Consider the following 17,291-nt stretch of genomic DNA (forward strand, 5'->3'; position numbering starts at 1 on the left):
CAGAACTTTTGCAGATCTCTCCAGAGGCTGTGCCTTCTTTTGAGATCTGAGGCTGAAAAGATCTTATTTGGTGAAGAGTCTTGATTTGTTATTTGTGTCCTGGGGAGTGTTTTTTTTCCCCCTTAATATGTGTGTGTGTGTGTGTGTGTGTGTGTGTGTGTGTGTGTGTGTGGTGTCAAATATGTCATAGTGGTGTTTATTAAACACCAATAATATGCCTAACCCTGGCTTTGGGTTGGGCATTAGGGAAGCAGAGTCAGGTCTGGGTCAAAAGCATGGGCTCTGGAATCAGATTGCATGGATTCAAATCCCATCCTTCCTGTGATGAGCTTTGGGACCTTTAGCAAGTTAACTAGTCTTTCTGTGCCTCAGTTTCCTCTTATTCAAAAGAGGGATACTGATAGCACCCACTTCCCTGGGTGGGAGAAGAGGAAATGATGCATTAGGAGCACTGAACGTGATGTGAAGTAGGTGCTCAATAAAGGCTGTTAATATTGGTAGTAGTTCTTAGTTAGCATAAGAAGTTCACATACAACAAAAATTGAATGGACAAGACCTGATTCCTCTTGAGTTTGCAGTCTTTTGGGGGGAGATTAGATTAAGGCACTTGGTCCTATTAACAGTTAGTTTATGGCAATAGCAATTAAGTCCAAATGGTGTGGTTTGTATTACAAGCCCTACAGAAGCTGGGGGGAGCTCCTAGGAGGAGATGGGGCTCCCCGTGGTCATGTCACATGGGTGAAGGAGTGAGGAGAGACAGAGGAAGGAGCATGTGGCAGGTGGCAGGGAAACATTCCAGCCAGTCTGGTGGGCAGCAATTGTCAGGGTAGGGAGTGTTTAGGGGACCAGCTGGGATCTGCTTCATCCAGAGATAAAATTTGACATGTCCCTGTGGAGTGGAAATGGGGTGAGAGAGACAGAGAAGCTAGTTTCTTTTCCTCCTCCTCTTTCTTAGTTATAAATGTCTTTATTGTATTTTCATAACTGTTGATCTGAAATTGTAGGATGCAAATTGTAGGGTGCATCCCTATGTTAATTGATAGAAAACCAAACTTGCAGCAACCTTATTTGTTGAGAGGTTTACTGAGAACTTGGGTGGGGTGGGGGGAAACTTTAAATAGGCACAATTAGTTGTTATAAAATTCTCAAAACTTGTTATTAAAGCATAACATGCCAGCAAAAAAGGGCATAGATCATAGATCATAACTGTAGCTTGATGGATTTTCACAAACCGAACACACGTGTGTAAGCAGCACCTAGATTAAGAAACAGCCTTTGCCAGCACCCCAAAAGCCTCCTCATACTCTTCCAGCCACTGCTCCCCCACTACAACCTCCATCCTGACTTCTGACAACATGGGATAGATTTACCTGGTTCTGGGATTTCTGCAGACAGACTCATATGGCAGACACTCTTGTGTTTGGTGTCTTTGGCTCAGAATCTTCTCGTGAAGAGCCATCCTTGTTGCTGCAAATAGTTGTAGCTCATCTATTCTCATTGCTGCGAATTACCACCATTTATTTCTAATTTTTTTTTTTTTAACGTTTATTTATTTTTGGGACAGAGAGAGACAGAGCATGAACGGGGGAGGGGCAGAGAGAGAGGGAGACACAGAATCGGAAGCAGGCTCCAGGCTCCGAGCCATCAGCTCAGAGCCCGACGCGGGGCTCGAACTCGCGGACCGCGAGATGGTGACCTGAGCTGAAGTCGGACGCTTAACCGACTGAGCCACCCAGGCGCCCCCCACCATTTATTTCATTCATTCTACTGATGAGGAGCATGGGCGTCGCTTCTGGTTTGGGGCTTGAGGTAGGCCCCTTGAAAGATGTCCATGACCTAATCCCTGGTCATAGGTACTGTTCACTGGTAATACCTGAGACTGAGTTACCCTACATGGCAAAAGGGACTTAGCAAATGTAAGTCAAGGGTCATGACATAGGGATGATCCTGAATTATTTGGGTGGGACCATCGTAACAAGGATCCTTACAGGAGGGAAGCAAGAAAGTCCACTTCCGAGAATGAGACGTGAAAGTGGAAGCAGAGGTGAGAGAAGAGATTTGAAGATACTACATTGCTGTCTCTGAAATGGAGGAAGGGGCCATGAGCTGAGGAATGTGGGTGGTTTCCAGAAGCCGGAAAAGGCAAGGAATGGATTGTCCTCTAGAGCTTCCAGAAGGAGTACAGCCCTGCTGACTCACTTTAGACCCATTTTTCTTACCTCCAGAACTATAAGATGATAAATCTGTGTTGTTCTATGCCACTAAGTTTGTGGTAATTTGTTACAACAGCAATAGGAAACTAATAGAGGGTTGTTATACATAATGCTACTGAGAACATTCTAGAAAACCTCTTGGTGCACGTATGTACCTAGGAAGAAATGCAAGGATTGCCGCAGTCCTCAAAAGTGGTTGGACCCATTTGTGCTCCTACCAACAGCAAGAGTGAGAGCTCTGGTTGCTTTCAATCCTCACCAATACTTAGTGCCTCCTGAGGAGAGAGGTTTTTCAGTGAAAAATTAGCGGGGCTCAGTGTCCCAGGGATATAGTTAGGCTTGCAGGAGGTTGGTGCTGGTCAGTGCTGCTCCAGACAGCTGAGGAGAGGGATGAGGAAGTGGCAAGTGCCTGAGTTTCTAGCTGGGAAGAAGTAGAATTCATCTCCCATGGAAGTGACTTGGATGGGAAATACTGAATAACTTTAGGCGAATATAGAACTTTCCAGGCTGGCTCAGTCAGAAGAGCATGCGACTCTTGATCTCAGGGTCATGAGTTTGAGCCCCATGTTGGGTGTAGAGATTACTTAAAACTAATATCTTTTTTAAAAAATACAGAGCTTTCTAGCTTAAGAGTTAGGACACCACTTATCTTTGTAACTTTTTGATTAACCAAGCTGAGTGGGGAGTGTCATGTAGAGGCAGAAAGCCTGTGCTGTTCAGCCAGCTGCTCAGATTTGAAAACTGCCTTCATTGTAAGCCCTGTGACTTTAGGCCACAACCTTTCAGAGCTCCAGTTTTGCCATCTATAAAATGGGCATGGTCCTACCTACCCTGTGGGGCAACGGATGGATGAGAAGACTCTGTGTTTGAGCCCTGAGCTTACTGCCTGCACACAGGTGCTGAATCACAGGTAGCTGTGGTTATTAGGGATGGTGGTATTAAGCATATAAATTTCTTTAAAGAAGTTGGCAACCCTGGGTTCAGAGTGTTCACGGGGCTAAGTGGCTGTCTTGGGGGGGTGGGGGTCTGAGACTGTCACACACTTGGTTGGCATCCAGGATGGGGGGGTGTCAGGCTCATAGTCCACCCTTCTAGGGCTTTATAGAGATACTGTCTCCCACAGTACCCACCCCCCCACCTTTTTGAAACTGCTTTTGAAACTATTCATTGATCATTTGCTCATTCATTCATTCAGCCATTAATGAGCTTTATCATGCACATTATAATACACTGATTAGGGGCACAGGCTCCCAGATCAAATGCTTGGTTCAAGTCTCAATTTTATTTGCTGTTTGTATGGCATTTGGCCAAATCTTAATTTCTTTGTGCCCAGTCTCTGATTTCTTAAGTGAGGCAGTATCTGCCTCCTAGGGCTGATATGAGAAATTGATGAAATAATTCAAGACAGTGCCTGGCCTTGGGCACCCCTCAGTGCTAGGGTACAGTCAGGTGCTCCCAATCTCTGCCCTTAGCCACAGGCAGAAGGGTGATGGTTTATCAGTGGTTGTCTACAGAATGCTTTCTCCAATACCAGGAGGGAAAACCTGAAACTCTGACCCAGAGCTAGCTCGTGGTCCCTTTGAAGGCAGGCTCTGACCTCTCACAGCTGCTTGGGAAACGTGGCTTTGAGGAGAGTTGGCATAATTTGAGGATGTAGGTGTTAACCCCCCTTGCAGCACTTACTGGGCTGTGGAATGGCTTGTACACTGAGTAGACGTGGCTTCCAGGCTGAACTGAGGTGGACCGAGGTGTTCACAGCGGCAGAGGCGACCCTGGTGTGGCATTCTTACTTTCTTCCCTCTCCCTTCATGGTGGGGATCGTGGGGATGTGGTGGCCCCTCTGAGTCTCTGAGCCTATATCTCACTACCCTTCCATCTCTCCTCATTCCAGGATCCACATCTTCCCTCTTGCCTTATTCCGGGCCCCTCTGTAATGCACATGCCTTAGCTGATGAAGTTAGCTCTGATGGAAGCCAGAGCAGTGGTCCCAGACAGGGATCCAGATGCTAAAAATATCTCATGGTGTGCTCTTTGTAAGTTACATAAAAGAGCAGCATTGGAGACTGTGGCTTTCCCCCCACACTGACTCTTTCCAATGCCTTGGGGTGCCAGAGTCCAAGGTATCTGGTCCTGCTCACCTGGATCTGAGAGTTTTTATCCTAATAGGGCTTTTTTTTTTTTATTCAAGATTTTATTTTTAAGTAATCTCTACACCCAGTGTGAGGCTCACACTTGTAACCCTGAGATCAAGAGTTACACGTTCCACCGACTGAGCCAGCTAGGCTCCCCACTAATGGTGCTTTGATCTGGGAAAAGGCCAGACTCATGGTGTGGCAGATGGAGGAGGCTGGGTGGGAGATTTGGCCAAGCAGATTTGTTGCTCAAGAGTCAAAACAGCTGATGCATCAGCATGGAAGGTCACAGAAGATCACAGATGTCCAAATTACCTTGAACCCTAGGAGGCACAAGGTTGGAGACCAGTATACCATCTTTCAATGTGGTGTGCACAGCGAGTCCTTCTAGTGTTGGAACTAATGACCATTTCTTTCTTTGGCTGACACCAAATGAAGCAGTAGGTTTGTGTTCAGGTCCATGCTGAAGAATGAGAATATGCCTTAATGTAAAACCCACTCCCCCTGCGTGGGGAGGAATGCAGTACCTGAGGCTGGAGATGGAACCTCAGTGTCCTCTCTCAGACTCACCTGGGGCCATGCTCAGGGTGTGGAAGAGTGAATGGACGGAATCCTCCACCCAACGGAATGTTCTCTCTCTGTCTCATCCCTGTGTCTCTCTTAGTTTCTGTTGCTTCCAAGGACATAGACTTGAATCCTTAAATGTGGTTATCGTGTTCATTGGGATATTTTACCACTCCAAGTCATCATTTTGTGAAGCAAAGCTCACAACTCACACTTGTGGATCCCAGTGTTCCTAATTCTGGCCACATGCTCTGCTCTTGACAGACTTCACACTAGGAGGTATTACATGCTCATTAACATCTCTTCATCCATCTAACACTGATTAAGTACTACTTAAATTGCATGTGGTTTTACCAAAATTGTGACCAAAATAGTCTGGCAGCACCTGTCTCCATAGACATAACATGTTGTAAGCTCCAAATAACCAAACCCACCCTCAGAAGGGCCCCAAAGGGAATATTTACTCAGTGCCAACTGGGATGAGCATTAACTAGCCATAAAAATAGAATCAAATAAAACAATGATGTAAAAAAAAAAAAAAAAGAAATTTCTCACTAAGGTAGTAGTTAGAAGGTGAGAGGCTGACTGTGCTCCATGCAGTCAATCATAGGCCTAGGTGCCTTCTGTCTTGTCACTCCATTATTTCCAAATGCATGGTAATCATGTGCACAATCAGAGCTGAGTTAGCCAGTGGGAGCCAGTGGGAAGGGTGGATAAGGCATGCTCATGTCTTAAGACCTATATGGGGAAATGGCACCTTTCCTCTCTGATTCCATTGGGAACTCAATGGAATTGGGAACTCAGTGCCACACCTACCTGCAAGTATGCTGGGAAATGTAGTCCCTGATAAAACTCAAATAACTATGGAAGAAAGGGAGAATGGATTTTAATGGATACTGGGCAGCCTTTGACATATCCCCCTTGTATGTATTTAATGCAACTCTCTGTGCATTTATAATAGAAATATGTCCAGGTTCTAAACATTGGGTTGTTCTGTTTTTTTCAGAAAGAAGATCTGGCCTGGCCATGCTGTGTCTATGGACAGTTCCACAGTAATGAATCAGTGCGTCTTCAGAGGGATGGAAGAAAACAAAGAAAGGTAAAAATATCTTTAAAAATTAAGATTTAAAAAATTCTCACAGGCACCAATTAAATGCAATGTAGGCTTTCATCTAAGTCTATATAAGTCAGTGGAGGCCATCAAGAATTGGAGATAGCAGAATTTCATGTGTCCCCTTTTCATATCTCCAATTTCTGACACCAGAGGAGGATACATTTGTTAAGTATGAGGGAATTTTTCTAAGAATTAGAAGGAAGAGTTGGTATAAATAGAACTAATGAGGTATAGAATTAAATACTGGATTCTGAGAACTATGGACACTTGCTCAGATGAGCTGTGTCTGTATGTGTGGGTGGCCAGTCCTGGAGGGAGGCAGACAGCCCCTTAGCTCTTGGCAGCTATGTCTTTCTCTCTCTCTACCTCCTCTTTTTCTCCTTAAAAAATAAATGTATTCATTTAATTTTATTTTAATGCCCAAGAGATGCATAGATACATTTTTTCTTAGTTAAAAATAGGTGACACACCCTGCCTGGTTTCATTGCCAGCCTCCCCATCCCACACCTGCCTTTCCCAGAAGTAACTACTGTGACCTCCTTTTGTACATTTCCTTCCAGAACTTTTTCTAGGTGCTTATATATGTAGAAAAAGTCATTCTTTCCTTCCTTCTTTTTTTCTTTTCTTTCTAACTTTTCTTTCTTTCTCTCTTTCTTTCTTTCTTTCTTTCTTTCTTTCTTTCTTTCTTTCTTTCTTTCTTTCTTTCTTTCTTTCTTTCTTTCTTCCTTCCTTCCTTCCTTCCTTCCTTCCTTCCTTCCTTCCTTCCTTCCTTCCTTCCTTCCTGATATAGGTTGTCATGCTATGCATGTTGGTCTATTTTGTAACGTTTTTTAAAAATCCAATAATATGCCTTAAAATGTTTTCAAGACTGTGTATGAGAATCTACTTTGTTTTTTGTTTTTGGTTTTGGTTTTTTGAGAGAGTGCACACACATGCACAAGCAGGGGAAGGGCAGAGAGAAAAGGAGAGAGAGAACCCCAAGTGAGCTCCACGCTCACTACAGAGCCCAACACGGGGCTTGATCCCACCACTGTGACATCATGGCCTGAGCTGAAATCAAGAGTTGGATGCTCAACTGACTGAGCTACCCAGGTGCCCCTACCTTGTTTTTGTCTATCACAAAATGAATAGTGTATTCATGGTATAAGAATCCACTGTTTATTGAGCCATGTTCCCGTGAGCGGTGGGTAGGTGGGTCCCATTGTTTGCCCTTATATCAGTGTTGGGGGGCACTTTCTGGTGTGTGCTTCCTGCACAAATGCGTGGATAGTTCTCTTAGGAGGTTACCGAGGAGTGGAGTTGTTGTGCTATCCTGTGTGTACATTTAAGATCTTACTAAAGATTTCCAAGTCATTCTCTAAAGACCATTTGTCAATAGGGTGCCAGATTTCCTGTTTGCCTGCCCTCCCACTGCCCCTCAGATCTTCATGCTCCTTTGTTTTTGCTGGTATGTTGAGTGAACAATGGTATCTCTCCATAGTTGTCATTTCCTCTCCCTTCTCTGGGGAAGTTCATCTCCTTGGGTCTCTCTGTTACCTGGTTTCATCTCCCAATGGCAGATGGAGAGCCTGTACTCACAGGGGTCTAGTGACCTCTCCTGAGGCCCAGGACATCTGGGCAGCCCTGATCCTATCCAGAAGAGGGCACCACTTCATTTTCCCTTCTGAAAAGTATCTAAGCATGCTTCTCCAGGGGAGTGTATCAGGATTACCTGCTTCTCTTTTGACTCCTGGTTTTGAAGAGACTTTGGTTGGATTTTCCTACTTCAGGTGGCTCCTTCCACCGCCCACTGTCACCACCATCATCATTGGCAACCATCTGAGTTTATGGTATGTGTCAGGCTCTGTGTGGATCACTGGGCTGACATAGCTCATTTAATTCTCACATGGCCCCGTAAGATAGGAAGTTGTGTTATTACCTTCATTGTGGCCACTAGGCAACATTAAGACAAAAATTCATTCAAAACCAACCCAAACCACAAAAACTACCTTGCCACAGAGCCCCAGCTCCTAGCATTGCCCTCACTTGCAATGGCAAACAGACCCATGTTAACTTCTCCTCGAGGACGTAGCTGTGGGGCCATCAGGCCCATGTTTGCAGTTGCCTTGGTTGCTACTTTGCATCCATGGTCTTCCTGGAGGGGAGGTGGGAGCTGAGAGTTTGGTTTTGGGTTTTGTCTCCAGCTGGTATGTGAACACAGGCTCCTTCAGATCACTAACTAGCCCCTTTGCTCTGGGATATCGTTGGGGGTGGCGGCCTCACCTGAGTTTGTCCAAAATGCTTCTCTGGAAAGGGGTTTTCTAGGGTTAGAAAACAGAATTCAACCAAGTAAATTTGAAGATCGAATTGGCTTTTATTATGTGATTCATGAACTGGGCAGTATCTCACATACCAAGTAGAAAGGAGCTTGGACGAGGTGTACAGAATGGAAAGTTTTTATAGGAAGGAGGGTGGGGCAAGGAAATTATTAGCAAAATAAAGATTGTTTCAGGCCAAGACACCTTTTTAGGGTCAGAGAGGGAACAGCAGGGTTTTAACCTTGCAGATAACCTGACTAATGCTGCTTAGAAGATTTTCAGGTTGACTTGTAAAAAGGTCACATTCCTGGGATAGGTTGAAACTCTAATGAAGTCTTGGTTTGCTGGTGTGGGGGGAAATGACTTCAATTTGGGCTTGTTTTTATTATTATTATTATTATTATTATTAAGTTTATTTATTTATTTATTTATTTATTTATTTATTTAAGTCCTCTCTATCCCCAACATGGGGCTTGAACTCATGATCCAGAGATCAAGAGTTGCACACTCCTCTGACTGAGCCAGCCAGACACCTGGGCTTGTTTTTTGTTTTTTTGTTTTAACAGCAGGTTGAGCATATTTATCATGGGGGTAAATCTGCTTTATTAGGATAAATACACCCACTGAGCTATGGAGGGAGATGTGTCACTCACCCCCACAGACCTAATCAGTCACCCTACTCTAAAATTGTAATCTTAGGGGCGCCTGGGTGGCTCAGTCGGTTAAGCATCCAACTTCGGCTCAGGTCATGATCTTGCAGTTTGTGAATTGGAGCCCCTTATCGGGCTCTGTGCTGACAGCTCAGAGCCAGGAGCCTGTTTTGGGTTCTGTGTTTCCCTCTTTTCTTCTGCTCCTCCCCTGTTCACACACACACACACACACACACACACACACACACACACACTCTCTCTCTCTCTCTCAAAAATAAACATTAAAAACTAAATACGTAAACAAAATTGTAACTTTAGATCTCATTCTAAAAGCAGGCAGTATGCAATTCCAGAGGGCTTCCTGAGGCCTTCCTCCCATTATGTTTCAGAGACAAGCAAATTTAGACCTGGAAGATCCTCGGCTCCTTATTACCGTTTCTTGCTTCTTCATCAACAGTTTTAAGCCATCAGGCCTAGGGTGATGATGTTATTGTTCAAGTTCACACAGACAAGCCTCTGTCTCAGGTCTTAGGGTCTGGCTCTGGCTCTGGCTCTTTGTACATCACAGCTACCTCTCATGTCATTATTAGAACACTGATCACACTTGTTCCAAAAATTGAGCTTATTAGCAGATAATGCCTTGAAGGAAACTTGCCCATTGATCATTCGATTATTCGTTCAGTGGGCATTTAGTGAATACTACCTGTGTACCTGAGACAAAAAGATGGGTAAGATGAGTTGTTAGAGAATTCAGAGTTGGGGGGGGGGTGGCGGGCAGGAGGTAGTCACACACATGATAAGCAATGGTTAAGTAGAAAAGTGGTTCTTCATTGGTCAGTGGGGATAATAATAGTGTCTCCTGCACTGGTTTGTTGGGGCATGTCCTGAGTTAATTATAGTAAAGCACCTAACATATAGTAAGCACCCAATAAAGGTGACTGTTTTCATTTTTGTTGTTTATTTTTTTTTTAATTTCTTTCTAATGTTTATTGTTCTGAGAGAGAGAGAGAGAGAGAGAGAGAGAGAGAGAGAGAGCGCGTGAGCACACGGGGGAGGGGCAGAGAAAGAGGGAGACACAGAATCTGAAGCAGGTCCCAGGCTCTGAGCTGTCAGCTCAGAACCCAACGTGGGCTTGAACTCACCAACCATGAGATTATGACTGGAGCCAAAGTCAGATGCTGCACTGACTGAGCCACCCAGGCGCCACTTTGTTGTTTATTTTTATTCCTATATAGGGTGAGGAACCTAGGAAGATTTTTTTATCAGGAGATTGATAGGGTCAGACTTGTGTTTTAGAAATGATAATCAGTCGACACTATTTCTCATCCTAAATGTGTTCATCTTTTTAGTGTCTGCCTTACCTATTGGACTGTGAATTCCATAGGGCCAAATCTCCCCTATCATTTACCCAGTGTGTGGCACACAGTAGGTGCCCACTAGTATTTCTGGACTGATGAGTTATGGGGTGGAATAGTGACAAGGGGTAGACCCTGGGTCCCTGAGGTGAGGTGCTGTGACAAAGGTGGCCGGAGAGAAGGACCTCAGCTCACCTGGGGCCACCCCCACTTTTCCGAGGACAGTGGCTCCAGGCCCTGCCTACAGACCACACTTCCTTGTGCGGGGACACAGTTTTTGCTCCTGAGCTTTGTGGCCATTCTGTCTTTTTCGTCTAGTGACTTTTTTGAGGAGACCTCATCTCACAGCCTTTATTGACTGAGCAACCGTGAGTCACTATGTCTAGCTCTAGCTGCTAACTCACTAGAACACAGGATTCTAGAAGGTTAAGCCCCTGGGGAGTTCAGTTTTCTGCTGCCATCAGTGACTGTGCCTCAGTTTCCTCAGCTGTGCAGCAGTGGAGTTAGGCAGGTGGAATTTCTGATGTTCAAAGAGGAAAATTTTGAGGGGAGAAGTCCTTACTCTTCTTGTAAATCCATCCTATAAATGGACCTGTGGGGAAATGGGTGGGTGGATAGCACTTAACCCATGCTGGAGAAATGGAGAGGTTTAAGTTCATTCATTTGCTCATTCATCCATTCACTCATTCATTCATTTATTCAGTCAGTCAACATCCCTTTGGGATGTTGCTGTATGGGAAAATGCTCAGATAAGGAATTATTAAGGCCTTTCACTCTCAGATTAGACAAATGCATGTCTCTTTATGAAAATAAAGATCCTCTCTGGCTCACTCCTTTATTTTAGTGTCTTGAGCACCTCCTTTGTGCCAGCTCTGCTAGACTTTACTCTCCTGGAAGGCTGGCCTCATCTGGTGCAGGGACACCCACACCTGGCTCAGGGTCCAGTGCACAGGGAGCGGCTTCAGTTGACTGAACTGGATAGAAAACAGTAGTTTTTAGATGGTGATTAGTAGTTTTTAGACATGAAGGGCTGAATCCAACACTGAGATTTGCCCCAGAGTGGTGTTCTGTTTCATGCTCGGGGTGACTGATTTGTCGCATGCTCAAGAGCCCTCACCTGTAGACAGCTTAGTGCTGCTGCCTGTTGTTAGTTGTTCTCTTGATCCCTTATCAGCGTGCATCTTGTCCTTAGGCTGGAGCTGTTTCGGTGGCTGATTTTTATTAGTTCTTTGTCCACTGCCCACAGGGCTGTGTGGGGCCCTGCTCTACTTCCTCTAGAAATTCAGCTGCTGACCTTGAGAAGCTGGAAACCCAGCAAAAGGGAGGGTATAATTTCTCCTGACCTGAGGTTCTAGCCTTATCTCTTGGACTCAGAAGCCCGGTAACTTTGGGCAAGGTGCTTTACCTCCCCAAGTTGTCTTCTTAGAGGTCCCCTCGGTAACCTATAGTCTCCTCATTAGAATATTATTTCTTCCAAGCATCAGCAGGCTTTGCAGGGAACAATGGGGCTTGCTGCCAAACTTTATTTGGGTATTGCTGACTTAAGCTCAGATAAATGTGGCCTTTCTCGCAGGACCCAACAGAGCTAGTGTGCATGGAGGGGCCTCTCAGGAGAGGGTAGAGTGTGTAGCCTTCCTCATCTGCTGTTGCATAGGTCACACTGGGGATGTGCTGGGTTGGGAAATCTTGAAGTTTCCTCCCAGAGCTTCAGCGATGTGCATAGGACAGAAAGCCAAAGTAACCAAGAACACAGATGTTGGATTTTGAATGGTATAGCACTTTTTTTTTCCATTAGGAACTTCAGTTTTTGGTTTTTTTTTTTAATGTTTAGTTTTCGAGAGAGAGAGAGAGAGAGAGGGTGTGTGTGCACAGGCTGGCGGGGAGGGGCAGAGAGAGGGGACAGAGGATCTGAAGCAGACTCTAAGCTGACAGCAGAGAGCCCAATGCAGGGCTCGAACCCATGAACCAAACGGCGAGATCATGACATGAACCAAGTCAGGCACTGAACCGACTGAGCCACCCAGGCTCCCCTCCGTTAGGAACTTTATAATAGTATAGTAGGCAAAAGGTAGAACAAATCTTCCAACCCCTATTATAAGCCTCTTGGCGAGTGAGTTGAGGGTAAGCAGGAGGCTCAGGCATCTTCAAAAAGGTTTTCATTCAAGCAGAAACTCTCCCTCCCATGCAAAGAGCCCTAGATGCAAGTTAAAAAAATGTTGTGCAAGCACTGCTCTCTTCCTGGCTCTGTGACCTTGGGGGTGTCTCTTTGCTTTTCAGATTCTTCTCTGGCTTAAAAGAAAGAGGTTGGTTGGTGAGTTTCCTTTCAAGCCTAAAATTTTCAGCATGTTGTTTAAAACACCTATAAGCCCCATGGGGTCCCTGGGTGGCTCAGTTGGTTAAGCATCCGACTTCAGCTCAGGTCATGATCTCACGGTCCCTGAGTTCTAGCCCTGCTTCGGGCTCTGTGCTATCAGTTCAGAGCCTGGAGCCTGCTTCAGATTTTGCATCTCCCTTTCTCTCTGCCCCTCCCCTGCTCACGCTCTGTCTCTCTATATCAAAAAATGAATAAACGTTAAAAAAATTAAAAAAAAAATAAAACAACTATAAGCCCCATGAGGGCAGATGGGGTCTGTGTGTCTTCTTCTCACTGACTTCTCCGGGCAGTGCCTGGGATGTAAACATTTGTTGAACAAATGTGAAAGCAGAATAGGCCCCTTATTCCATTCATTGGTATAATCCCACAGACAGCTTACTTGGTTATTGCTAAAGTAATTTAGTGAGTGCATGTGATATTATTTGAGACACATGAAGACCCCTTGAGGGAGACGATGTTATTTGACAGATGAGGAACTGAGATTTTGAGAAGTCAGGGGCTGGACTGTGGTCCTCTAGCAAGGGACGGAAGAGCCAAGACAAGACTCAGGCTCCTGAACCTTAAGTTCTGTGTTGTTGCTTTCCTGTGACTATCCCTAACGTATGTTGATTTCTCAAAGAAACCAGCCAGCAATTATTTGAGTATCTTTCATGTGCTCAGCACTCCATCAGGCATTCTGGGGGGATATAGTCAGATGTGGACCTTGCTTACAGTAAAGAAGGAGAGATAAATAATAGAACACAAGAAGGGCATGAAGAAGGGCCTAGCAAGATCTAACATATAGTGAGTACTCGAAAAATCTCTAAAAACACTCAAACTGGAGGGCATTTGAATGGGCAAAGCACTCCGTGGTGTTCCAAGAAATGCAATTCATGGAACACAGCAGGTAGGAAAAGAGAGTCTTTGAGAGTTTTGGTCTGTGGCCCCCACTCATCTGGCAGAGGAAGCTGAACCAGCCCCGACTCTGTGGAAGGATGGATCTTGGGTGAAAAGCAGCACCCGTCCTGATGCTGAGCCTTTGCTGGGTGGAGACCACGTGCAGCAATCTCCCTTCTGGGGAATCCATAGAAAATTCCTTCCAGGCAAGAGCCTGGCACTTTCCCTGGAGGTGAATCAACCTTTTCAACAACAAGGGTGGTGAATTGGGTTTGGAGAGCTGGGGAGGCCACGGATGGTGGTGTGTAGGCTTAATGGAAATTATCAAGAATTATCAAGATACATTTATGAGGTGCTGGTTTTGTTTGGGAGTTCTGCTAGGGTGTGGATAGGGAGAGTCTTGAGGCTTGTGTTCTGTAGGTGGGAGGAGAGCATGGGAACTCGGGGTAAGGCTTCCCCAAAGATTACTGCTGGGACTGTAGCCGAATGTGGCTTTGTCCCACCTGTGTGTGGTGTTGTGTGTGCCGTGTGTAGCCCGAGCAGCAGCCAGTGTCTTCCTCAAGGATGGGTATTGCCATCCTGGAGGCTCAATGCCAGGCACTGTGTTGGACTCAGGGATATACCTCTGGCTAGGACAGGCAGGAGCCGGATAACATCTAACAGGGTCCCTTCCCTGGAGTGTTTTTTTTTTTAATTTTTTAAATGTTTATTTATTTTTGAGAGAGAGAGAGAGCGAGCAGGGGAGGGGCAGAGAGAGGGAGACCCAGAGTCTGAAGCAGGCTTCAGGCTCTGAGCTGTCAGCACAGAGCCGGACATGGGACTCAAACTCAGACTGTGAGATCACGACTAAGTTGGTTGCTTAACCGATTGAGCCACCCAGGTGCCCCCACCCCCCGAGTGTTTTGTAGTTTAGTTTAGGTTTTATAAGGGCTGGGAACTAAACAGGAAGCAGAAACAGGAGTACAAGAAGGAATGTGTTTTAGAAAAATCACTTTTCTTGTTTTGTTTTGTTTTGTTTTCTGTATGTAGGAAAGCTGTTGGTTAATAATTTATTTTATTAATGTTGACTAATATTGTAAAATTGTACTATTGGTTCTAATATTTTTTTAGATATTATTATTATTATTATTATTATTATTATTTTGTGTGTGTGTGTGAGGAGGGATTTTTCCAGGCACATAATCACATCTTCTGCAAGTTAATTGTATTTTGCTTCTTCTTCCTTCCCAATTGGTAAAGCTTTGTTTGTTTGTTCATTGGTCTAATTAGATTGGCAAATGCTTTCTGCATAATGTTAAACAATGACTATATTTCAGGTCATTTTTTTACCTTATACCGACATCAGTGGGAGTGCTGGCTCTCAGTTTGAGCTGTATATTTCTTGAGAAAGTTCCTCTCTGTTCCTATTTTGTTAAGAGATTTTGTTAAAGAGTCAGGAATAAATGTTGAAATTTAACAAGATTGACATCTAAAAAGACATATGTGTTTTTCCTTTTGGTCCTGTTAATGAGGTAAATTGTACTGATATATTTCCTAATATCGACCCATCCTTGCATTCCCGGAGTGAGCCACATCTGGTTGTGCTCTGTCTCTCTTTTATTTAAAAAAACAATTTTTTTAACGTTTATTTATTTTTGAGACAGAGAGAGACAGAGCATGAACGGGGGAGGGGCAGAGAGAGAGGGAGACACAGAATCGGAAGCAGGCTCCAGGCTCTGAGCCATCAGCCCAGAGCCTGATGCGGGGCTCAAACTCACGGACCGTGAGATCGTGACCTGAGCTGAAGTTGGACACTTAACTGACTGAGCCACCCAGGCGCCCCTCTGTCTCTCTTTTAATTAAAAAAGTATGTCAAAGGGCACCTGGGTGGTTCAGTTGGTTAAGTGTCTGACTCTTGGTTTCAGCTCAGGTTATGATCGCACAGTTAGTGGGATCGAGTTCCATGTGGGACTTTGAACCAACAGTATGGCAGCCTGTTTGGGATTCTCCTTTTCCCTTTCTCTCTGCCCCACCCCCCTCAAAATATATAAACAAACTTAAAAAAAAGTATTTTGAGCTACTTGCCATAATTTGCATTATTGCCCCTTGGAAATGCAGTGGTTTCTCCCGTGGTTTAGAGTAACGCCAACAGAATAGCTTTACTTCAGTTTGAGACATCAGAAACTAGAGTCATGAACAAATCATTAGTTCATTAGGCCAATATACCACTACTGAATGTTAATATGTGCACTGCTGGATGGATGGCCTTCAGTGTCCCTTATAACTAGGAGTTCTTGTGATTGTATGCAGTGGTTCCATTCAGTCAGGATTTGTTATTGTTGCAAGTGACAGAAACAAAATTCAGTCTGGATTAAGGGAATATGGGGTTCCTATGAATGGGTGGCTCAACAGTAGGTAGCTTCAGGCATGGCCGGATCCAGGGGCTCAGAGTTATTAGGTTTTGGTTTCACTCTTTACTTCCCTTGGCTCCACTTTCTTCTGTATTGGCTTCATTCCCCGGAAGGTTCCTTCACAGGATACCTCCCAGAAGCTACAGGCTGATATTGTCCCACAGCTGTGGAGAGTTTATCATTCCCACTTGTTCCAATAGGACTTCCCAAGTAGACTCATATTTGTTCCACTTGGGACACATGCTATCTCTGGAACTCAAGGGTGGGGGGATAAGATCAGCCTCACCTGGACCCATGGACTGAGAGGGGGAAAAGGTGGTTCCCCCAATGGGAAAGCCAAGTGCAGTTTCACAGACAGGCAATCAGAGGCACAGTGGCAGAAACCCCCAATGTTTGTGCCATCGGGGCCAGTGATCCCCTTTCTTTTGTGGTCTTTGCTGTCCTTTTTCACAGGTAGGAGGGATGGCTACAAGGGGCTGTGATTCCTTACCCAACCCTAGGGCCCAGCAAGTCAGTGACAGAGCCAGGATTCTAAGTCCCTACCTGAAATTCTAGGCCTTACTTGTTCTACTGAATTACACATAGAAACAGGAGTAGAGTTAAAAGTGTTAGCTGGGCACTTTGAGATTTGATTGTTAAATGAAGGATTTCCCTGGGCCTGCTCCCACCCCTGGCCCACTCACTGAACATAATAATTCATCTTGGTGATTTTCGTCCCCTCTCTATGACGAACTTAGAAGGTAGACAATTTTAAAGGGGTGTCTTTGATGGGATGTTAAGTATTTTATGTGGAGTGTGTATAGTAACAAAGTTTTAATTTGGCAGAATCTTGCCTGGTCTGATTTGTCATCTCTTCAAATATTTTTTTTTGTTGTTGTTTTTTAAGCTTTATTTTATGTACGGTGTGTATCAAATTAAAGGCAAAGCTCAGTGAGTTTCTACCTGTGTTCCTACCCCTCAGATCAAGGGTCAATACTTGTTCAAACACTCTTTACTAGCTTCTTCCCAGACGCCCTGCTTTGCCCCAGTCCCTGCCTCCTCCCAGAAGACGTGTCCCTTCCTCACCACTGTCTGGTCTCAGGCTGTGCCTAAAAACTCTCTCCTGGCTATACTGGCCTGCATTCAAGGACAGAGTTAGGAACCTGGTCCTGAGGAGTTGTGTCGGGAGAGAAGAGGGAAGTTACTGTCCATGGAGGACAAACACAGAGCCCCCCCATGCTCTACATGGTCGTGAATGCACATTGTCCAGTTAGAGTATTAGAAGACCCCCTTGCTCTCTTGCTCCTCCTTCACAGACAAGGAAACCGAGGCCTCAAGAGAGGTGGG

General features: G+C 44.9%; 1 protein-coding gene across 4 annotated transcripts in view; it reads left to right on the forward strand.

Annotated features, from left to right (window-relative positions):
* Positions 1-17,291, forward strand: part of ARHGEF3 (Rho guanine nucleotide exchange factor 3) — a 313,773-nt gene that overhangs the window by 32,118 nt on the left and 264,364 nt on the right. For all 4 annotated transcript variants that reach the window (XR_009260854.1, XM_058726482.1, XM_058726485.1 and 1 more), the window contains exon 2: positions 5,916-6,008. Coding sequence is in view for 3 of the 4 variants with exons in the window: in XM_058726482.1 (XP_058582465.1) it covers positions 5,916-6,008 (93 nt within the window). In the remaining variant the exon portion in view is untranslated. The remainder of the gene's footprint in view (positions 1-5,915; positions 6,009-17,291) is intronic.

The sequence above is a fragment of the Neofelis nebulosa genome, chromosome 4 (genome assembly GCF_028018385.1).
Source record: "Neofelis nebulosa isolate mNeoNeb1 chromosome 4, mNeoNeb1.pri, whole genome shotgun sequence".
Classification (NCBI taxonomy): domain Eukaryota; kingdom Metazoa; phylum Chordata; class Mammalia; order Carnivora; family Felidae; genus Neofelis; species Neofelis nebulosa.